The sequence below is a fragment of the Hippoglossus hippoglossus genome, chromosome 20 (genome assembly GCF_009819705.1).
Source record: "Hippoglossus hippoglossus isolate fHipHip1 chromosome 20, fHipHip1.pri, whole genome shotgun sequence".
In the NCBI taxonomy this organism is placed as follows: Eukaryota; Metazoa; Chordata; class Actinopteri; order Pleuronectiformes; family Pleuronectidae; genus Hippoglossus; species Hippoglossus hippoglossus.
Genome location: NC_047170.1, coordinates 9804009 through 9827145, shown reverse-complemented (window position 1 = coordinate 9827145; position 23137 = coordinate 9804009). Strand labels below are relative to the sequence as shown.

General features: G+C 43.2%; 3 protein-coding genes across 3 annotated transcripts; all 3 read left to right on the top strand.

Moving 5' to 3' along the window:
- Nucleotides 1-546: 546 nt before the first annotated feature.
- commd3 (COMM domain containing 3) lies at nucleotides 547-5085 on the top strand. The gene is made up of 8 exons (XM_034572609.1): nucleotides 547-749; nucleotides 1650-1761; nucleotides 2868-2931; nucleotides 3038-3072; nucleotides 3872-3932; nucleotides 4013-4069; nucleotides 4182-4235; nucleotides 4844-5085. Exons 1-8 carry the CDS (start codon nucleotides 611-613, stop codon nucleotides 4901-4903), a joined length of 582 nt encoding a protein of 193 aa, XP_034428500.1. The 5' UTR covers nucleotides 547-610; the 3' UTR covers nucleotides 4904-5085.
- A 1141-nt stretch (nucleotides 5086-6226) lies between these two features.
- bmi1a (bmi1 polycomb ring finger oncogene 1a) lies at nucleotides 6227-15781 on the top strand. The gene is made up of 10 exons (XM_034572608.1): nucleotides 6227-6639; nucleotides 10155-10289; nucleotides 10529-10625; nucleotides 11204-11259; nucleotides 11892-11939; nucleotides 12092-12200; nucleotides 13044-13083; nucleotides 13370-13468; nucleotides 13636-13716; nucleotides 14425-15781. Exons 2-10 carry the CDS (start codon nucleotides 10178-10180, stop codon nucleotides 14821-14823), a joined length of 1041 nt encoding a protein of 346 aa, XP_034428499.1. The 5' UTR covers nucleotides 6227-6639; nucleotides 10155-10177; the 3' UTR covers nucleotides 14824-15781.
- Nucleotides 15782-17340: 1559 nt separating this feature from the next.
- spag6 (sperm associated antigen 6) lies at nucleotides 17341-23137 on the top strand. Its single transcript, XM_034572892.1, has 11 exons — nucleotides 17341-17474; nucleotides 17552-17647; nucleotides 18599-18765; nucleotides 19832-20015; nucleotides 20103-20308; nucleotides 21014-21187; nucleotides 21269-21421; nucleotides 21548-21739; nucleotides 22184-22300; nucleotides 22414-22559; nucleotides 23021-23137. The coding sequence occupies exons 1-11, from the start codon at nucleotides 17450-17452 to the stop codon at nucleotides 23085-23087; spliced, it is 1527 nt and encodes a 508-aa protein (XP_034428783.1). The 5' UTR covers nucleotides 17341-17449; the 3' UTR covers nucleotides 23088-23137.

Here is a 23137-nt window from a genome sequence, read left to right as displayed (position 1 = left end):
AATTTATAACAGAACCCTTAAAAGCAAAAGGACATTATTTGAATGACCTATGTTAGTGGGGGACACAACTGAAGTATGTAAGTGTTTGCATGGTGTGTTTACAAAGGGTTTTGTAGGCGGTGGATTTTTCAGTAAATGTCCAATGTTGAATCCTCAAAACAAATGGAAATCTCCTCCAGTGTCATTCCTTTATTTATTTTTGAATTAAATAAGTCATAATGGCATCGTTGACAGTCTAGGCACGTTATTTCAATATTGGCCCTGAACCCACTTTGTAACCACTGGTCGTTAGTGGTGTGGTGTGGTTTGGTTTGAGGGTTTAGCTAGTTTGCTTTGGTGCCTGTGTGCATCGAGGGGTAAAGGGATCTCTACACGCAGTCTAGATGCAGATCAGCACCTCCTCCTCCCCGGGTCTCCTCTCTGGCATCTCCCGGTGATTCCTCCACATTCGCCAGCCCCAACTCTCCCTGCACGTAACCACCGCCTCAGCCGCTCGGCTCCTCGGCTCAACCCTCCGCCGCTGAGCTCCACACACACACACACACACACACACACGCAACATCAGCTGATCCGTCACGTGGTCTGCTGTCGTGTGGGTCTCTCTTGCAAAATGGAGTTGTCCGAGTCTGTGCAGAGAGGGCTGCGCTCCTTCGCCGACCCGTCCTGCCTCGACCACACCGTCTTCCCCGCGCTGCTGGACGCCTCTTTCCGCAGCCTGCTGTCGGCGCACGGTGACCCCGGAGTCCTCGGTGAGCTGCCGCCTCTCTGCTCTCCTCTCCCCGCCGCCGCTGCCGCTTTTGTCTCCGCCGCTGCTTCCGGTTTCCCTCCGTGCGGACGTGTAGAGGAGCTTGCTCGGTGGATTTCTCTCTCCTGCGAGATTCTCTCCATGTGTTTTTAGTGCGATCTGCAAACAAGACGCTGATCTCTGCGCTAAAGCGACCTTAGCTCATGTTTACGCTAAGGTCCCCCCCCCTCCTGCATGTTTAACACTCAGCAGCGACCACTCGGGATCCCCTTTGTCATTAAAACTGCCATCAAGTCCCCTCAGCATGTTAGAAAAGACCATGTTAGTCCTTTTAAATCACCATTAAACTGTTAATAATGGGTACACACCCGATTGTGCGCTTTAATCGCCCTTTTAGCAGGTCCTTGAACGCACCAGCGCTCTGTGTATGGCTGCTATTGATCTGCTTTGAATGTGAGCAGTAAATATAATCTGAATTATGCAAAATGACAGGAAGGAGCACTTCTAGACCTCATGCAACAGGGAGGACACCGCTCAGATAAAAGCTCCACAGTGTACTCCAGCTGTTTGCTCTGCACCACAACTTCTGCAGCATCACGGCTCAATTCGTGTGCAGCAACAATAAAGGAATCTGTCCACCAGAAAACAGCAGAATAATTTAGAAAGTGAAATGTCCACTATGCAAACAAACAAAGAACACCCCCCTCCTGCTGCAGCTGAGGGGCCCATTCACATGCAAATCGTCATTGATTTCCATTCTGCACGTCAATCTGGGGGAACCCAAGTATGGATCGCAAGTAGAGAAAAAAAACAAAACTATAGCGCACAATCATTTCTACCAGTCCATAGGCGGGTTGTCTTGTATCTGCGTGATCCAGCCTCACACCGTGTCCCCTGTGCGCAGATCAGCCCGAGCTGCAGCACATCGACCGGGTCCTGCTGAAGCAGAGCCACGCTGCAGCCGCCACCTTCATCCTGGAGGCGACCAAACACAACGCAGACAGGTCCACGATCAGGTAGGAGACGGTCCGACGTGCACGTTGCCTTATTATTATTATTATTATTATTAACCCCACCCCCCCACCCCCCTCACATGCACATGCTGGTGGTGACTCCCCAATAACAGGCTCATTAGTCATTAGTTGTCATGTAACGTGATGGCTGTGAAATCCGTGCTCACATCATGTGTATGTGACAGGAAATATGCTGCACTAAATCATGCTGTTTGCACGTGGCTGATCATATTACACGTATATTGCACTATAATGTCATCTGCTAATTGCATCTCCCATGGGAGCTGAACCCAGCTGAAGATTTCTGCAGGAGATTGATGAAATGGATTTAAAAAAGCTGTTTTATTTACTGCAAAATAACTAAATATTTCACTTTGTATTTAAAATATAAACTGGAGGTCACATTGCTGAGATGATTTCCATGCTGTGGTGCTATTGTGTGGCCTGTATGTTCCACATGGGATATTATAACACTCATTCTTGCCAGAAGTGGCTTTTGAGTACTTCAAGCTTTATGTACTCATTTCTAGATTTACAAGACTTACAGCAGCAATGTTCCCACAGAAAAGACAGTGGGTCTAATAGAGTCAGTTTGGGAGAATTCATATTATAAACTTAAGGCAATGTTTTCTGAGTGATTTATGAATCAGCAATGGGTGCAAATCTCTTCAAATAAGTTTGTAATAATTGCCCATTTCAGTTAACATTTAGCTTTTTTGTGTATAATGTATAATTAGAGAGGAGATTGAGTTATCATGGGTGTTGAGGAGGAGGGGGATAAACCCTCAGGTGCTGTTGGTGCATGTGTGTGTTCACCAAACAAACAGGCATCCAAATACAGCTGCAGAATTCCTGTTTTTGACTCTTCTTCTTTTTTTTACTCCATTAAAACCCCCATGTGTTTTTATGTTGCTCTGGATTTCTCCGCATATTAAACTTCATTTGATGTGTGACTGCAAACCATGTAGACAACAGTTTTACATAGAAATAAAACGGTAAAGGAAAAGGAAAAATACATGTTTTAAAGCCAGCTATTTTTTAAAGTGTATCATATATTGAGTTGTTTTTTTAATATATCTATTGCTAAATAAAATGTTTTCCTCTCACAGTTCCTGCCTTGAAGAACTCAACTTCAGTGCAGAGAGAATAGAGATATTCTATAACACCTATCAGGTATATTTCAAACAATGTTGCACATGTTAAATCTTAATTTTTTCCAATGTGGTCCTGTAGGTTTTAGCAGCCGGCACAAACCACTGATGCTTGTTTTGTTTTACAGACACATAAAAAAGAGCTGGTACGTCTATTAGCAAGGTAAGGATGAAATGTTGTTTGGAGCTGTCAGTGGGAAAGAGATTAGTGGAGCTGATGTTGTTTTTAAGCTGAAAAGGTCCTTTTACGCACAACGATCATGTCCTCAGGATGACACTGGAGGACGAGAGATGTTTTAAAGCTAAAGTTCAACATTGCAAAAAGTCTTAACTGCAGGAGTTCTCGTCTTCTTGCTTTGTTGGTGATTGCAAACTGGAGGTGGACGTTTATAGACGTTGTATTGGGCTTTACGCATTAAAAACGCGAGGGTCAACATGAATAAATAACAGGAGTGGGTTTAGTGGAGTCGGGGAGAGGGTGGAGCAGCAGGCGGGTGAGCAGTTGCTCCAGTCCCGTATTAGAAACAGAGACGGGGGGGGGGGGGGGGGGCTCTCTGGCTGTGCGTGTCAGGTCGAGGAGGGACAAGGAGCAGGATTTGATGCGGTGTAAACGCTGCGTTGTGACGCGCCGTAAACAGACGCTCTTTGTCAGAGAGCCCCGGTGTCTCCAGACTGAGTCAAAAACAGCTGCAGGAAAGTGATCGAATTATATCAAACAAAGAAAGCCTTTTGATCCGTCCTGGAGAAATGTAAACCACACATAAAACACTGGAGCTTAGCGTAAATAGCGTGTCATCTGTAGTTGTGGAGTTTTACAGACCGATTCCTGCCTTTTCGTCATCAATGTGTTCCAAGTGCAGCATGTCAACACTGATGCCAGTTAATGAAGGGATATGAATACATGCACTTTTCCGGAATTCCATGCTCACCTTCTGTATAATCTCATGGTCTCTGTGTTGCAGCATAGGAAGGCGAGCACCTCACGTTAACGACGTCTCCTGGCGTTTGCAATACCACATAAAGGTACACGACACATTCTGCCTTTTTTTCGGTTCACAACATGTCCCAAAAACCTGAGATTAAAATGTTCTGTCTTTCCACAGAACGGACAGGTCGATAAGGTCAACGAGCCTTCCTACTTGATCTCGCTGAACACTGAGGTAACACTCAAAACCGCACAGAGCCTATACCTGCACCTTAAATGTTCCTGAACGCCTCATATATGTTTCTGTGCGTAAAAACAATAACGATCGTGTTTGTTCCTCTCGTCAGAACGAAGGACCCTCTGAAGATGTAAACTTCACATGCACGATGGAGCAGCTACAGGTAGAAACGATGATTGTGCAGGTTTTTTACTTGCTTGTTGGCTCTTTTCACGAGTTGGATTTTTCTTGCACAGACCCTCTGTCCTGCAGAAAACAAGCAGAGAACAGGAAGGAGGGAGACTTAATCAACTGCTTGGTGGTTTTTGTCACACGTCTTAGATTTTATCATTGGATCTGTGAGCTCAGCATAATAACATTTTCTGCAACCTCAGAACAGTGCAGCTGTTTGGATTTGGTCACGTTGCTGCAGCCATATCAATATTCAACAAGCTGTAAATTGCAGAAACTGACTGTGATGCATTTAGCGGATCCATTGGGTATTTTAGTAAAATTCTGCCTTTATGAAAAGACAAAGTTCACTCTATTAGACGCTCTTTATTTACTGGTGCTGTGATGTGACGGTTGACCTGGATTTAAATAACGTGAGCTGGACCATTCACGCGATCCAGACTGAATCTATAATTATCTCATAACTATTTCGGTTAAAGTCTGATTCAAAGTGAGTAAAGCTCATTTGTTTTTATTTTATTTAACTTCAAATCATATTTTAGATTATTTCCTCAAGGTTTTTTAACCCGTTGAACATATCGAGTGGTCACTTGTTTGCAGGATTTGGTGGGGAAGTTGAAAGACGCCGCTAAGAGTGTGGAGAAAGCCAGTCAGATGTGATGCCGGTGTCCGGTTTCCTTCGCCCTCTCCGCGCCACGGAGCGCAGGACTTCACCGGTCTTCACCATGTCCCTGTCCCCTGCTTTACTTCTTTTTTCACCTGAGACGGACAATGACCCGAAAGATATTTCACATTTGTGTTTCTATTAAAAACCTCGAGAAATAAAATCCACCTTGTGCCTTACTTGTCTTTTTAAAAAAAATATATATATATATATATATATATATATCCTTTTGGTGCCAAACAAATAAACACCACTTGATGTCACTTGTTTGTCAGGGAGACGTGAGACATTTTTGTTTGAACTTGGATCCATTAAAGTTGGTCGACATGTGTTTTGTCAGCACTTACCACTCTGAAAAGGATTTTTGCCATAGCTGCGTGACAGCAGTGTATTTTGCATTTGTTGCAACAAGAGGCTCAAGTCCAGCTTTTTTTTCCGGAGGACTCTCAGGCTGATGGAAGTTTAAACAGAGATCTGGGACTTCTGAGGATTCAGTTGCTTTATTAAAAATATATAACCAGCACATTTTTAGACTTTCCTTCTTCCTGCGTCCACCTAAGCAGAAAGTTTGGAGGCTCCACAGCGGCTCACATTCCATAAACATCCGAGATGCCTTCGTTTTCGGCGTCGCTGGCTCAAACATAAGGGCTCCGATTCATCAAGTGGAAGTGGTGTCGCATATTTTTCCCTCCTTGTTCTTGCAGATGTCAGCACAGCCTGTGACAAAGGTCTGACTCCAGAGCTATTGGTCACATGGACGCATTTTAAAACCAAGTGTGGGAATAAAAAAAACACAAAACAAAGATCAGCAGATATTTGCTGAAGCAGCAGCTCCAGCAGAGTTCATGTTGGGACTGTGCGTCTTTCTGCTCTTTTTATTTTTAACATCACAGAGTCCAGGGAACACCATGCGTAGTTTAGTCCACTTTCCACTCGCCACTAATCACAGAGCTATATTTGGGCTAAAGAAGGAGGCGCATTAGTGCGCGGATTGTGGCTGTTCGTGATGAAAAGTGTAACAAAGTGCAGCAGCTTGTGGCTTATTTTAAATCATGCGTCATGCATTAAGAAAAAGACCAGAATACACCGAGAGTAGCCGAGACAAATTCGGCGCACGGTGCCACAACAGCTCAAATTACACACAAACTGCTGTTGGGGACGAATGCCTAAAAACGCACCCGTGTGCACATGTGTGTGTTTTGTATGTTATTTCACATCATGCGTAGCAGATCAGGAGCCACACCGTACACCGACAATAATTCCCAGGCACCCTTAAGCAACGAGACCACGTGACCAAAGCGGGGCGGTCGAACTACAAGCCATTTTGGGGACGGTGTCAGTTTCCACTGCGCACACACACACTCACACACACACACACCGAGGCACACACACATATACACTACTGCATTTCGCTGGGGGTGAAGCTGAATGTTTTGGAGGCAAAGTTGTCGGTGCAGAAGTGGGATTCACGCCGAGCCGGAGCTGGAGGAGCGGGCTCGTTGGACGCCGCGGAACGGACACGCTGACGGCGCCATAAGCAGCGACGAGACGGGGAGTTTTTATTCGCACATCTGAAATGCGCTCTGCTCCGCGGTGCGCTCTCCGCCACTGACAGCGTCTGCAGCCTGCTTCAAGATGGCGGCTCGGCTCCTATTCATTTGCTGCTGATCGCCTCCCCAACTTTCATTGTCTGCTCGCCCCGAGACCCGCCGATCCCCAGCCCAGCCTCCAGGTACGTCTCCCTCGATATCTCCTCTAACTAACGGCGGCACCAGCCGAGGTTCGCGGTCGGTGCTTTTGTGTTTTTTTCAAGCCGCCGTTCCAGCGGTGGATGTGGAGCTTTCCGCGGTGGCTGCAGCGATCACCGACGTGGAGCTCAGTGTGTGTGTGTGTGTGTGTGTCTCTGCGCACCACTTTTTTTCCTCCTCTTCTGTGGCAAAAGATGTTCCCTGCTCGGGCACGGACGCCGATAAAGACCCTCTCGCCCCCTCGGTAGCACCACCTAACCCCCGGTAATCCGTCTGTATTAGTTGGTAACGGTGGGTGTTTGCCTTACGTCGTTTGGATTTAGGTAAAGAGGGAGATCTCGGGCGAACCAGGCAGGGTTGGCTCATATGTGAACGGCAGCAAGTGCTCCAAACGGTCCTCCTGCGCCCGGGTCTCCACGCAGCGGCTCCATGTTATAGAGTTGGGATGTCTGGGGGGTTATGAACACGGTGGCGGGTCGGGTTCGGGCTCATGTGGCCAAATGTTGGATTTATTAACTTAACTTGGATGGCGGGGAACCAACGTGCCGAGGAGGCGAGCCATGTCTGTTGTGCATAAATGTTTCATGGCTGCTTCTATAGGAAACACTGGATCGCTCTCACCCCCTCACTGTGGATGTTTATGTCTTGGTGTAAGAGGAGGTTGATTGAGGTGGAAGGTTGGGTTTTTTGAGAAATTAAAAAAATACATGTAGCCCATATAGGGCATGGACGAGTCGCCGGGTGATGGTTGTGTCTCACGAAGCAGCCAAAGCCTCGGTAACTTCACTTAAATCCACACTAGCTGTGTTCTTATACAGACATTAAAGCTTATTGTGGATTTCCATGTTTTCACTTTGCACGTTGTTGCATTGCGTGTGGATTTGGTGGCACACACACACGCGCACACACACACACGGACAGGACAGGACATGAACCATTGCTTTCCCCTCACAGTGTGTGAAAAATATCCTTTAGCTGTGGTGGACCCTTGATGGTTTAAAATAATGTTGTTCATATCCATGTGTGTTTGCAGGTTGACAGTCTCACATCTTTGGATCGTGTGGCTCCAAACACCCAGAGCAGGAGTTCATCCCCTTTTTGTTTTGATATACACACAAGTCCTCAGTCATGTGCTCGATCAGCTTATTTAATTCCTTAAATTCTCTGACAGCGGTTTGTTGCCTTTGGGGGTCTTGGGTTTTTGATGTATTTTTTTGACCATGCATTGCAGCTTTTAATTGGGTCATTTCCAGCTGCTGTTGATTTAAGAGTAAGGGGAACCTTTACAAGAGGAACTGGTCTCAAATGAGGAGGGCAGGACTTTTGGGTCACTGCAAGAGCCGAGAGAAATCTCTCAATTTGCTGCTTTATGGGGAGAATTAAAGGCTCAGCAGCCTGGCTGTTCTCAATTAATAATAATCTCTAGAATATAGCAGATAATTCAACCTTATTTGTCCATCTAAAATATATGTGTGATGTACATGCGTGCAAGCAACCTTTCTATACTCAGAAGTGATTTCATACTGGACATCTGTATACTGTACTCTTTGTTGGCAGCATGAATGAACTTCTCTGCGTGTGGATTTATGGAGTTCTTGACGTGGAGTCTGAGAAAGTGAGCGTGCAGCTCCCTCCGGACAGAAGGAGAGCAGTTGTCCAAACACCAGTCAATCGATTAATGGCGCAACAGGCTCCCCGTATACATGTAGACATGATCCATCATTATCCATGTGTGACGCGTCCTTTGAACGGAGTCCCTGTCCCAAAAAACTTGTCCGGCAGCGGCGGCGGCGGCGGCCATGCGTGGAGAGGTCGGGCTGAAGCCCTGAACCCGGCCGGGGCTCGGTGCACGGCTGCGGGATCGGGCAAGCTCTCTTGCCTGGCTGTCATCCAAAGGCGGTTACATTCTCAAGTTCTGTCCATGGGCAACACTTTTCATGGCTGCTGTTTTTTTTTAAATTTCTTCAGTTGACAGCAATGTGAGGACATAATGCCACAGAGCACAGCTTTTATTATTACGCACCAGATTATTGTTCTCCAACATTCTGCGATAAATACGCGACATGGATCATAACATTTAAGAGAGAATGAAAAACGCTGGTGACTTTATTTCACACTTCGAGCCTTTGTAGCGCAGCAGCAGCAGGTTTATAACGTCAAACTGCCCAATCGGCGTAAAGTAAACACGGTGTTGGTGTTTCATGAAGAGTGTGTGCGGGACTTTAGTCGACAATGGCGCAGAATAAATAAGTACGCTATGATCCAGTGTGCGCTTCAAGTTCGGCGCAGTCTCGCTGCCGTCTGGCCATGTTGCTGCTGCTCGGAGCTGATTAACGCGCACACGCCATGAAAAACCCGAGAATAAAGCCCAGATTCTCCTCGGGGTCGGACTCTCAAAGGTCCAGGAAGCTCAAACTCAACGGTATATTCCGGCTTTATTTGCCGACCCCCTCTCTATCGAAGGAAACCCCGCAGCCCGTTGAACCGATACACGGGCTTATTTTTTTTCCTCCACAAAATGGCAGCCGTGCTGTCGGCAGCCCCGGCAGTCCAGCGGCTGTGTGTGCAGTGCGCGGAGGGACGGTCGGGGGGGAACCTCCGGTCCCTCTCTAGCTCCCTCTCGGTCCCAGCTCGCCGTGCCGTTGTTTTTTTGGGGGTTTGATATCCTGCATGGTTCTGGTCACTGGCCACCAGCCATGTGGGCTAGAAAGCAAAAGGAGTTGCCATAGAAACGCTCAGGTCCCCCCCCCCCCCCCCCCCCCCCCCCCTCCTCACATAGCCGGTGTGGCACACCTGACGCGGGGAACTGGTGTCTATCACCCACACTCAGCCCTGTGCGCATATTGTTTTTAAAAAATGCAAATGTCGGCCAAATGATTGATTATAAAATCTATATAGTTTGATCAGAGTGATATTAGACGCAGATGTCTCAATGTTTTGATGCTGGAGTTTTATTTCCTGTGGTTTCTGTCTCCGCTGTCTAATTTAAAACTGAAGCTGGACGCACAGGTTGATTTAAGCGCCATGCAATGTTACGCATTAAACACCAAACTAAATCCAACCCCAGCCCGAGTGTAATGAAACCATTTCTTTCTGTCGTTCCTCACCTTGGAAGCCCTTTGGATCCATGTCTGTTTCAGGCACATTGTCCGACTGCTCCATGTGTTCAAACGCTGCCGGTGTGAAATGCAGCTCCACGGAGAGGAGCGCGCGGCTCCATCGATCTCTGCAGCCGATTGATTTATGATTATTCCCTGCGCCTCGGTCAGGTGACTGCGGTGCCGCCGCCTATCAATCTGCCAGCGAGCACCTTCCCCTTTGCTTATTATCGGATTAGCATACAAGATGATGTTGCTTTAACGCAGTCAAACAAACAGCGGCTCCCTCTCTCTCTCTTTCTCCTCCAAATGGCGACAGAAACCCGCAGCCCTCTGATTCCTCCTCCTGTCACGCACGCATTGTTTTGACTTGTTTTTTGTGTGTGTGTGTTTCCCTGCAGGATTGTCGCTCCTTTCCCTAAACATGCATCGAACGACCAGGATAAAGATCACCGAGCTCAACCCTCACCTCATGTGCGTCCTGTGTGGAGGATATTTCATAGACGCAACCACCATCATCGAATGTCTTCACTCATGTAAGAAACCCCATTTCCCATGTGAAAACCATGTCTCCTCTTAATTTCATGGCACACTGAGTGAACTGCAGAAAGTTGTTAAAGGAATAATTCTTACATGTTTCTGTGCACATGCACCTTTATTCAAACTTTATTTCCCCTCAGCAACAAGCTCTTAAACCATATTTACCAATACCCAGGATGTCCAAAATATATTCTGACACAGACATTGTTTGTTTAACTCTTTCTATCATTTTCAGTTTGCAAGATGTGCATTGTGCGCTACCTGGAAACCAGCAAATACTGTCCCATCTGTGATGTACAAGTGCATAAAACCAAGCCTCTGCTAAACATCCGGTGAGAACCATGCTTATTGAATTTTCTGCTATTCTCATTTCCTCCCTTTATTAATTTTTTTCTTATCTATTTTGTAGGCGAAGGAGCCTAGTGTACAAAGTTTTTTTCTTTGTCTTTTTTGCTTCACCATGATTTGACTTGATGCATCATAAATGTTTTTTTAATTCCTCTCATATATAAAGAATTTATTCTTTTCTGCTTTTGTAAAATTAAGCAGCAGTGACGCTTCTTTGAAAGCTCTTTGTTTCCAGTTTCTTGCCCTTTGTGTCTTTCCCCTTTATTTTCTCGTTGGACAGCTGGAGCAGCCAGTAATTGGTTTAAGAATATAAAGACATAAGGAAGACTCATATAATATGTGAGCTTTTCCACTGCCTTTTAAAGCAGCTATATCTATTGAATGTCAGTGTGCTGTAATGCAATGGATTCAAATGTATTGGTCTTCTTATATATCCAAAACTTAATTTGAATAGGAAAAATCCATCTGTGTCAGTTCCTTTTTTTTCTCTCTTAGTTTTAACTGTAACTGCTGATGTGGTCAGTGTGTCAGCGACTTGACTAAAGTGTCTCTTCCTCTCTAGGTCTGATAAAACTCTGCAGGACATCGTGTACAAGCTGGTCCCCGGCCTCTTCAAAAGTAAGAGAGTGACTCTGAAACCTTCTCTGAGTCTCACATGTTGTGTTGACTTTCATTCTGACTCCGTGCTTGAATATATGCTGTAGGGTTTTTTTTAAATTTTTTTTTTTATTAGTCACTTTAACCACAAGGTTGCAAGGCAATGACAGCAACTGCCTTATCAAAGTAAAGACATATAATCCCAATCAATGTACACATCATAATACTAAAATATGTTTGCAGATGGATACACTGTGTTGTTTTAAGGCTTTGGATGATTTCAATGTTTTTTCAGTTTGGTTTTCTTATATCTGCTGTTTTAGTGACTTTGTGAGGACAGCTTCGATTTTGTGTTACACTCTACATGTCAAACTAGGTCAGGCAAAACTCCCATGGTTTTATTGCTAAGTGTCACATTTATAAAGCACTAACGTTATATTTATTATATAAAGTTATAATACAGTAAAAGTAGGATTCAAGGCAGGTTTATTACGTCCCCTTGTCCTGTTGTGTTTCCGATTTGTTGTTCAGATTAATGCTGCAAATCACACAGACAGAACAGGTTCTGGTGTATTTTCAGCCTTAAAATGATTTTCATGTGTAAACTGAAGGTGGACAGACTTGTAACGTCTCTGCTTTCTGAACGTCCTCAGATGAAATGAAGAGGAGGAGAGACTTTTATGCCGAGCACCCTGTAGACGGTGAGTAATAGAAAGCATGAATTCCATTTGGTCACCACAGTGAAAGTGGGAAAGAGACATTTTGGGACGTAAGGACGGTGTAAATTTACACTCTGCTCGAGCAAAGTTTCAAAAGAATATACATTCATTCACTTCTGTGTGTTTTTCTGCAGCTTCTAACGGGTCAAACGAGGACCGTGGAGAAGTGGCAGACGAGGACAAGAGAATCATTACAGATGATGAGATCATCAGCCTCTCTATTGAGTTCTTTGACCAGAGCAGGTAGGCTTCATTTTTCATTTAGGTGTGTGTGTGTGTGTGTGTGTGTGTGTGTGTGTGTTTAAGCAAGTGATTATTAGTTCCTGTAACTTTGTTGCTTCATATTTATGTAGAAATGTTTTTTTCTTAACAGACTGGAAACATTTCATTTAATCACAGAGCTTCTTTCTAAGAAATGTTCTCCCTAAAATAGACTTTGTGGTTCGTGAGTAATGTCATGTGATCCAACAAGATGTTAGATGTTAGAGACAGTTTTACACAAGATGTTTAAAAAATATATATATCAGATCTATCGAATGATGTATTAATATTTATATATAGTTATGGAGTGTTTATTGACCCATTTCTTATTCTGGATCAAATCACAGCAGATCCTGTCAAAGTCAAACTGTCCACAATGTATTATGATACATTTTTTCAATGAGAAAAAAATGGGCTTTGTTAGTTAGTGGGGATTTTTCCCCTATATACTCAGCCTTTGTGTATATAGTTATTGTGTATAATAAGAGATTATTAATTATTTTACTTTATTTTTTTTTATTGGACGATTTTGCTCAAGTATAGTATATTTATATATTCAATAGTAGTTGACTTGAGGAGTAAGCTATAGGTACCAATACGTTAAAATGTATTTCAAGGGGGAAAGAAGCATAAATAAATATATGTACTTTTCATTTATGTGGCTGATCAGTAGATAATGAAATGTCCAGTAAACAGATTTTTGTTAAATAAATAAGGATTTTTATGAAAATTTCATTATTGCATTTAAGTTTGACATGGGCATATGAAAAACATTAACAATAGAGACTTGACAAACAACATTTCTCCCTTTTTAATTCTGTGCAGACTGGGAGTTGGCGTGGAGGACAAACAGCCTAAAGATCAGGTATTGCAATGTGATTTTTGTCCACATTCTCGTCCAAGATTATTTTTCTCCTATTTCACATCCTTTAAAAAAAAAAAAAAAGAAATACCCTGTGAGCTCCTTATCATTCAGCAACTAATGTGTATTTAGAAGACAGAGTTTAAATCAAGCTATATGCTGTTTTTGTATAGCAAATCATTTCCCTGATATTTTTTAAGGTGTCCTCTGTAACAATTGAGTCACTTTATATTAATATACTTTGACACCAGTAATATGTCTAATTGTGGATATTTGTGTAAATGTGTAGGTGGCTAACATAAGGTACCTGCAGTGTCCAGCAGCCATGACGGTCATGCACCTGAGGAAGTTCCTGCGCAGTAAAATGGACATCCCCAATACCTACCAGGTCTGTTCTCAGCTCTACTTATTTACTGACTATTATAAACTGCATTTAAACTATTTTAAGTGTAAATATTGATGATTTCATATAGTTTTTTCTAATCTCGCTTTAATGCAGATTTATTATCTCTTTTGCTCTGTTAATAGATCTTTTCTCTCTCCCACTCTCTCCAGGTTGAAGTCATGTATGAAGACGAACCTCTGAAAGATTACTACACGTTAATGGATATTGCATATATCTATACTTGGAGAAGGGTGTGGCACATTTTTCTGACTTGATTTCAAATCCTTTAAATCTGGATTTCATCCAAACTGCTGCTGAGCCGCAAATCCATTCCTTTAATTTAAATGTATTCACGAATCAAGTCATTTGTTCGTTGTCAGATCAGTTTTATATCCATCCTCATGGATCATAGATATAGATACGCTGAAGCGTCTTATTTTATCATTCAAAATACAAGTGTTAATCGATTCCTCTAAAATAATTACTTTTAAATGTATTCTTTTTTTACTTCAAATCGGGAAAACATTGAGGTAGGGACCTCATTAATTATGAATACAGAAAATAAAACATTCCAAGGCCCCAAGAAAACCAAAAATGCACAGTAAAATTAGCCAAATGGCAAAATCCAGAGCAAAAGTAAAAACCTAAGGAAATGAATACAGTCAAAAACTTAAATTGGGAAATTGGGTAAAAATGAGTTGAGCCTTGTTCTGGATGTTGCTCCATGTCTGCACATCCAACATGCATCCAACATGCATGATGAGAAACTGGATTTAGGTTGTTTTAGATTGAAACTCATACATTTAATTTTATCGGCAGCAGTTTGGACAAAGCACACAGTGTCTTTTTGTTTCCACCTCTTTGTGCATAGTGTAACTCAAGTGTATTAACATGTACTAATTTTGTTATTCATGGTGTAATTTCATGTTTTATAATGTTTTGTATTATTACTCCCACAGAATGGCCCGTTGCCTCTGAAGTACCGAGTCCGACCCAACTGTAAGAAGATGAAGGTGAGCCACGTGCAGCAGGAAGGCCAGAACAGCGCGAGCAGATCCGGTCCAGAGAGCGACTCCGCCAGCGACAAGGCCGGAAGTCCCGCCGGGGCTCCGTCCACGTCCTCCTCGCTGCCGAGCCCCGGCACACCCGCACAGTCCCCGCACCCGCAGCTCCCGCACGGCGCCAACAACGTCAACGGGACCCCTGCCCCTGCCGCTGCAGCCGCCGCCGCCGCCGCCGCCGCCACCGCCGCCGCCCCTCCGACCCCCAGCCGCTCCTTCACCCAGTTCGGCAGCGGCGTCGCCACCACCAAACCCCGGAAGGTTTCCCTGAACGGCTCGTCGACCTCCTCCGGATGACGCGAGGCTCCGGACCGGACCGGACCCGCCAACGCCAGACACCCGCTCAGCTGATACTGTTTCCATGCCAACGTAGTTCCATCATGTATCTCTCTCTCTCTCCATTGGTTGTTTCGGAATATGACCGCATCCTGTTAGTGGAATCACAGACATTTCAAAATAAAAGCAACGCGGAAGTTGGGTGGCGTGGGGAAATTGAATATGAAAGAAAATGTTTGCTGTTGAGGATTTGAAAAAAAAAAGAAAGTTGGAAACGAGAAGACTACCCCCATCTTTTTTTTTAAAGCTACATCTTTATTTTACAGAAGCGACTGAAGACAGACTTTTATATTTCCTTTTATGTCTTTTTTTCAAATTCAACGTGTTTATCATGAATATTTCATGTGTGTTGGGATGTTGTTTTTTGAAGCCGTCTGTTTGAACATGCATGCTCATGAGAACACTTATTTTCAAGAGAGAATTCCACGTGTTTACCCCACAAGTCTCATTTGGATGTTTTGTTTGTTTTTTCGAAGTATTTCTGGCATTGATCTAGTTCTAAATAAAAGGAAACCAACATCGCTGTTGGCTTGACGGAAAAATAACATATGGAGGAAAAGTGAAAAAAAATCTTAACTTTGCCTTTTACTGGAAGATAAAAAAAACTTCCTTGTAGCCGCAGTGGAGTCTGATTGCTTATTTATCCTCCACGTCGTAAGCACGTTATAAGCAGTTTTAGATTGATCCACGTGTAAATAGAAACTAAATGCATATTTAATCAGCGATGTTATTCTCTTATCCCCCTCTTTTATTCTGAAGGAATGACTTGGGCTCCATCTCATGCTCAGTTGACGGATGTTTTGATGTCTCCCGTGTTTTCCCGTATTTGTATCGCTCGATTGTATGGACAACTTATTGTATTGTTACTGTTGCACAGTATAAAACATCTAAATAAAAAAAACATTTTACACTTACGGAAGAAGATCCGCTCGGTGTGATCTCTGTGTGAGTGAGTAAAATGAATGGAGGACTAATGAAGAAGAGCAGAGGGGCGAAGCGCCAGATGTCGGTGTGTGTCAGCAGTGATGATGAAGATAACTGAGGAAAAGAGAAGGGGAACTGGCCCGGGATCAAATTTTCTTCACATTCAATTTAAAGAAGACTTAAGCTGAAAGTCTCCATTAAAATAATCCAATATCTCCCAACATTTGCTAATTGTGAAATAGTTGAATTTAACATTTTATGATTTTTTTGGATGCTTGAGGTAAAACACTACACTACGTGGTTTTATTTAACGAATTAAGTACTTTTTCATGTTTAATCAAATTGTACTAAAAAAAATTGCCCTGAATCCTTTGTTGAAAGTTAAATTATTTTTAAATTGTAAGAACAGAAACGCATTGTATTTGTGACGCACAATTATGTTTTTTTAACTAAATATATATTTTCACTAAACCCAGGTTTGACCTGGAACAGTAAATCCGGATTAGGCAGCAGCATTTATAAACGTGATAAAAAAAGCTAACTACGCTATAACATACATTTCATCACTTTTCCCTTTAAACATGGTTTCACAGAACAGCTTCATGATTTCATCAGAAACAGAAATGAAACGAAAAGATTCCTTATTTAGATGAAATATATAGTAAATGTGTGACAATTGGGCTCATTTTATTTAATGTAATTACCTCTGTTGAATTGACAAAACCACGCATTTGTTTAGTGTGAGTAAGGAAAAAAGCGAACAAACAGAACCCCTGCAGATGATCCTATTTCACAGAAAAATCAAAGACGTTGATGTATGTGTATAAAAATCTATTTTCATGACATCATTTGTAAAAAAAAATACCTTCAAATATCCTGAGCCATCAAGCAATATTGAAAAAATAAATATAGTACAAAAAATTTAGAATCGCTCAGGATCATGGCATAAACTTGTGTTATGTCTGTGTGCTTTAATCAATATAGTTTTTATTCATTTGTATTTCAAAGATATTTAGTTGCACATTTATAAAACTTAAGGTGCTTAATATACTTGCCTTTATATTTACTTTATCTTTATTTGCTGGGGCAGCACAGAAGAGGGAATAATTTTTGGATTGATCCTCATTTCAGTGACATTTTATAAAATCTTTTAAAAAGATTTATAACATGTATTTTTTCCTTTTCATGTAAACTTGGTTCACAAAAATTGCTTAAAAAACGCCTACAAAATGAATAATAAGAAGTGATCCAGAGGTCGAGCCCTCAATCAAGCAGAAGACAAATAAGATGTACTTTATGATAAGAGATTCATACGTCATCACTTCTGCTGCTGTTCGTGTTGAATGTGAACATGTGACACATCCATAATGATAATTTGGCGCTCTTCTTTTTGCGGGAACAAAGGAGCGGGAGGAGCGGGAGGACACATTTCGACACGCACCCGAGCCGATCACAAACAGCGAGCGGAGTGACACATCTTCACAAGAGACGATCTTTGTCAGGAACTCCAGAACATCCTGCTTCCTGTCCTGTTGCCACGGCAACACCTAACAACAAAGAGAGACGGCCGCAGAGAAAACGGTTCAGAAAAAACTGAACCCCGTGATAAAAATAAGCGTTTTCTGTTTTTAAGTTGATAAAACGTATTTTTCATCCGACAAAGATGACTCAGCGACAGATCATTCAAGGTGAGTGTCAGGAGCTGTTTTCACTCATAGAAGGAGACATGCAGCAGGGGACCCACTGTCATGTTTGTGCTTTGCAGTTTTCGAGCAGTATCAGAGGTCCAGGATGCAGTTTGTGCAGACGGTTGCAGATATGGCAGCGAGACCCCAAAACATAGAGACCCTGCAGAGTGCTGGTAAGAAACACAGATAATGGGGCACAGATGTGGATGAGGGTAAATCTGATTCATTTGGGGAACCGGCTCGGATCTAGAAGTGGGCAGGGTTTGGCAATGCCCACCCAATTGCTCAACGCTATTCTGTGCCATTTGGATCTGCCAGTCAAGTTTATTCCATTCGCCCGTCGGAGAAAAACATCTTTGTAAATTTAACTTGACAGAATCAATAGAATAACTCAAGAATATCGAGTCCATGATAGGATGAGAAAACGCAGTCAAAATGGTAAGACTAGCCAAGCCTGGTAAGTGCATATATTGCACTACTCAAAAACAAAACTGAACCGTGTTTTCCCATCAGTCTCTTCTCTGCTGAGGGATCACTGGCGCAGCTTTTTTGGTTTTGCCCTACTCTGTATAACCTTTGTACATTCAGCCAAACCACAACCTGGCCATTCTTAAGCTTACTTATGAGACACAACTTGCCCTGCACCTAGGAAAGTCTACTTCTCCATGCTGCTTTCCACACTGGCTCAAGGAGATGTTGTCTGTTATACAAATGGAAAATCTGCGTCTCCACAAAGGCAACACACAGAAAAGAGTGACCTGAGGGGCCTGCTTTGGCACAGTGCAATATCTCTTTACTTCCACAGGGACTCTGACCTACCTGGCTCCACCAGGGGATTCAGTATATTACTCTGTTCACTTGTCCATGTTACTTGGCCTTATCTCCGAGATAACTCTATTGCGAGAACATTTCTCAAAGACCATATATGTAATCTAGTAAACTGTCTGGCAGCATGTTGGTTTGGTTTGGTTTTGTCCAAGTAAAATTTTCTTTGTATTGTATGTCCTGTCTAAACTTAAAACTGAAAATTGTAAATAAAGTATAAAAAAAAAAAGAAACAGATAATCATGGTAAATAAAAAGACTTTGCTTCAGCTGCCAACTCCAGTGTTCCCCCTCCTGCAGGGGTGATGTCCATGCTGCGTCCCCTGATACTGGACGTGGTCCCCAGCATCCAGCAGACCGCAGCCTTGGCTCTGGGCCGCCTGGCCGACCACAGCGATGACCTGGCGGAGGCCGTAGTGAGGGAAGACATCCTGCCCCAGCTGGTTCACTCCCTGGTCTCTCAGAACGTCAGTATTTCTAATCACCCTTCCGCACTACACTGCTTTATTTGTTGCTCCTGGAGCATAGAGGCAGGTTGTCTCCACCCTGGAGAGGCTGCTGTTAGAGAGGGAGGAGAGACAGAGGAGGTCAGCCCCTGTGGGAGCTGCAGGGTTGGCCTGCTGAGTGTGAGTGTAATTTTTTGTGGGTTCACTTGGCAGAAAGCTTGGGGGCTACTTCAAAACCCAAGAGCCCCCTTTTAGCATGAGAGCAACCATGCAGGCCTTTGTTTCCTCTCTGTCTCGCTCTCAGTCCACTCAGAGGCTCAGGGTAGAGGGACACATGGTTTCAGTCTTTGCAGTGTCACATAAAAATGTTAAAATCTGACAAGGAGTCATTGTTTGCTGCAGAATTTTATTTTACTCCATTGCAACTGATATGAAAACATGAAAATAGTTTGTCTTCAAGGTTCCGCGGGACACTTTAGAGGCTACATCAACACTTATAAGTATGTAAGAATGTATATAAGAATGTAAACAACTTTCCAATTTGGTGTATTAACAAAAGTAAAAGTTTAAAAAATATATATATTTAAATGCAATTACCACTTTATTATATGGTGTCTGTGAGACCCTGAACAATAAGAGATACATTTAAGAAAATAACGTGGCAATTCATGTTTAACGTGTCAAAAAGTCTAAAATGACAAATTATTAGTGAGTGAATAAATAATTGAATCATTCAAGGAACATAAATAAAAAGAAATGAATTTAATTTCAGGTTTTACAAAAGAGGGTTTTCATTAGAGTATATCTGTCCTGTATTTTAAAATAAAAGTCTAAAATCCTCATTTTGTCATCAAGCCAGTGTGTGTGTGTGTGTGCAGGGGTCAACAGGTGTTGTGTGTATCTGTGTGTTTGTTCCAGATATTACTCATGTTGTGGGGACCTAAAGCTGTTAACACAGTCACATGTTTTATGGTTAGGTTTAAATAAAGCTTCCAGTTAAATTAGGGTTATGACTATGGGGTTACAGGAAGTCTGCAGGAAATCCATGTAAAGTCATGGAGACACGACTGTGTGTTTTCGTGTGCAGAGGTTCTATAAGAAAGCAGCATCGTTTGTCCTTCGGGCTGTGGCCAAACACTCCCCCGACCTGGCCCAGGCTGTGGTGGCCTGTGGGGGTGTGGACGCTCTGGTCCTCTGCCTGGAGGATTTTGACCCCGGGGTGAAGGAGGCCGCAGCCTGGGCTCTGGGCAACGTCGCCCGACACAATGAGCGTAAGAAGAACCGATTTCCATTCCCTCTCCATCTCTCTCTCGCCATCCCGTGTCTGTAATTTCACGTTCCCCTCCTCTCTCCGTTAGTGTTGGCTCAGTCCGTGGTGGATGCGGGTGCCGTCCCTCTGCTGATGCTCTGTCTCCGGGAACCAGAGATGGCTCTGAAACGCATCGCGGCCTCCACCCTCAGCGACATCTGCAAACACTCGCCGGAGTTGGCGCAGGCTGTGCTGGACACCGGGGCCGTGGCGCACTTGGCTCAGATGATCCTCAACCCGGACGCAAAACTCAAGGTACAGAACAGTTTGGATTAGATTTAGCTCGTGTTCATTAACAACAGTCTTATACAGATTAAACATCGTCAGCCTTTTTTCTTTGATTTTCATGTTCTTTTCTTTAAAAACGCCTTCTTGTAAGGCCAGTGGTAACATAATTTATGACTAAGGCATATAATCTCAGTGCCTTCTGTTATTTTGGTTATTGAACTTTCAGGCTTTTTTAAATAATAAAACGTTTTTTTGAAAATCCCTGTCTTTAATATCTTAAATTTTATTTTATGCATAAATATACAGCATGTATATTTTCCTTTATGATTTGTTTTGGGCTCTATCTCACATTTATATGGCATTATTATCTTTTTTATTCCCCCATCTATTTTTCCTTTTCATTCCCTTTTCTGATTTCTATTCAATACACAGTGATTTGTAAATTTATCAAAGTGGTTTGTCCAACATAATTTAATTAATAAATCCAGAGGTGACCATTAATTATCTGACCAGGAAATAATTTCTTTAAAAAAAAGGACCAGAGTAACAAGTTACACAATCATAAACATGTTGTGTTTCTATCAGACGGGCAAAACTCTAAAATGTGTTGAAATATGAACATAAAAGTTGCAACTATACTCTTGAAAAAAACATTTTGAAATTCAAAGAATTATGTGAATATGTGAATGAACTGTGGGAATAACCAGACGTGGTGTGTGTGTGTCCATGCAGAGGCAGGTGTTCTCAGCCCTCAGTCAGATCAGCAAGCACTCGGTCGGCCTGGCAGAAATGGTGATCGAGGCTGAGATCTTCCCTGCAGCTCTGGCCTGCCTCCGAGATCCAGACGAGTATGTGAGGAAGAACGTCACCACTCTGATGAGGGAGGTGGTGAAGCACTCACCAGAGGTACAGCACATACATACACTTGTAGGGACAACCATCAATGGCAGTAAACAAAGTAACATGCATGTGCTTGTGTGTTTCCAGCTGTCCCAGGTGATTGTGAACTGTGGTGGCATGTCAGCAGTCATCGATTCTCTGGGTGACTGCCAAGGAAGCCTGCGGCTGCCGGGGATCATGATGCTGGGATACGTGGCCACTCACAGTGAGAACCTCGCCATGGCCGTCATTCTCTCCAAGGTGTGTGCACGTTCGCCTATCTCTCTCCATGTGACAGCTAAAGCCATCACTAAATCCAGAGGCATTCCCTCAGGTCCTGTAGCATCTAGGCTATATATAAACTGAAGTAGTCCTCCCGTCCTGTAGGGGGTGCACCAGCTGGCCCTGTGTCTGTCTGAGGAGCCTGAGCATCACATCAAGGCGGCCACGGCCTGGTCCATCGGCCAGATTGGTTACCACACGCCCGAGCATGCGAAGGCTGTGGCCACAGCGAACCTGCTGCCCAGACTGCTGCAGCTCTACATGGAGGCCAGCAGCTCAGAGGACCTACAGGTCAAAGTAAGAACTGCAGGTTTCTAGTTCTTATTTTTGATTAATCAATAGTCTATTTAAAAGTTTAATCAGCACAAATAACTGGTATCAGCCATAGACTGTGTATAAACAGACATGACAGCTCCCTAAAAGTGAAGCCAAAGAGTCTCAATCGCCACCTGGTGGCTGGCTGCAGTGTAAGTCATAAACCCTAATGGATGGGAAATGGACCAAATCATACACGTCAAAGTAATTAAAATGTCATTTCAGAGAGTTCTTACCACACTGATGTCAATGGCAGCGTTAGGCTTCATTCCTGGGTAGTTGTAGCAAGTGGAGCCATGTCGTCCATCTTTATTCAGTCTATGGAGAAGATGAGTCCAACTCTAATTTTAAAGTCTCCTGTCTCTCCTGGAGATTTTTATCGTTTCTGTTGTTTCATATTTTTCTCCCGTGTCCTTGTCTTCACAGAGTAAGAAGGCTCTGAAGAGCATCATGCAGAAGTGCACCTACCTGCCAGCTCTGGAGCCCCTCCTCTACGATGCCCCCAGCAACATCCTCAAACATGTTGTGTGCCAGTTCAGCAAGGTATCACAACCAGAATCTAAAAAATCTGTCTTTTTGAGAGAGAAATGTCCAAATATTTGGTAATTGAGATCATGAAGCATTGTTCATTCACCCTGACCTCCCTCTTATCCAAGGTGCTGCCTCATGACAGTAAGGCCCGACGTTTGTTTGTGACCAGCGGGGGTCTGAAGAAGGTGCAGGAGATGGATGCTGAGCAGGGCTCTCCTCTGCAGGAGTACATCAACGCCATCAACAGCTGTTTCCCTGAGGAGATAGTCAGGTACGCACTAAGACACTTCATCAACATCTAAGCTCTATGAGTGTGTGTGTGGAACAGGGAGCGATGTAAACAGTAATCTAGGACTGACTCATCAGATCACACACAGTCTTTTCAGAGCTGTGGTCTGACTCTGCTGTGTCAACATGATCTTATCTTCCACTATCTGCTACAGCTCATCCTTTGCCTCACATTTTATTACGTTATTTAACCTTATTTCCTGGAAAATTTGTAAAAATGCCAAAAAATGCTCAATGTTAACAAAAGTGCGCAAAGAATTTAATGGATCTGCATCAAAATTGAATGAAACTTTGTCTTGGCCCATGTCTGATCCCTTCACCAAGTTTCATGGAATTCAGCTCAGTATGTTTTGCAACATAACCTCCTCGATGAAGACAATGAACGAGAAAAATTCAAATAATAGATGAAATTATAGTTAAAAATGTGTGTGTGTTTCATTTCAGGTACTACTCCCCTGGCTACTCAGAGGTCTTGTTGGAGAGGTTAGACAACTACCAGCCGGCCTTGTGATCCCAACACACATCTTGTTATTTAAAGATGTAGCCTTGACATACTTTAAA

Excerpts from the sequence above, each read along its gene's own strand:
- bmi1a (XM_034572608.1), top strand. The coding sequence starts at position 10,178 with ATGCATCGAACGACCAGGATAAAGATCACCGAGCTCAACCCTCACCTC. Across the intron at positions 13,084-13,369 it reads ACAAACAGCCTAAAGATCAG|GTGGCTAACATAAGGTACCT; the intron begins GTATTGCAATGT and ends GTAAATGTGTAG. Across the intron at positions 13,469-13,635 it reads ACATCCCCAATACCTACCAG|GTTGAAGTCATGTATGAAGA; the intron begins GTCTGTTCTCAG and ends CACTCTCTCCAG.
- commd3 (XM_034572609.1), top strand. The coding sequence starts at position 611 with ATGGAGTTGTCCGAGTCTGTGCAGAGAGGGCTGCGCTCCTTCGCCGAC. Across the intron at positions 3,933-4,012 it reads GTTTGCAATACCACATAAAG|AACGGACAGGTCGATAAGGT; the intron begins GTACACGACACA and ends GTCTTTCCACAG. Across the intron at positions 4,236-4,843 it reads GCACGATGGAGCAGCTACAG|GATTTGGTGGGGAAGTTGAA; the intron begins GTAGAAACGATG and ends ACTTGTTTGCAG.
- spag6 (XM_034572892.1), top strand. The coding sequence starts at position 17,450 with ATGACTCAGCGACAGATCATTCAAG. Across the intron at positions 17,475-17,551 it reads TCAGCGACAGATCATTCAAG|TTTTCGAGCAGTATCAGAGG; the intron begins GTGAGTGTCAGG and ends TGTGCTTTGCAG. Across the intron at positions 22,301-22,413 it reads TTGTGTGCCAGTTCAGCAAG|GTGCTGCCTCATGACAGTAA; the intron begins GTATCACAACCA and ends CTCTTATCCAAG.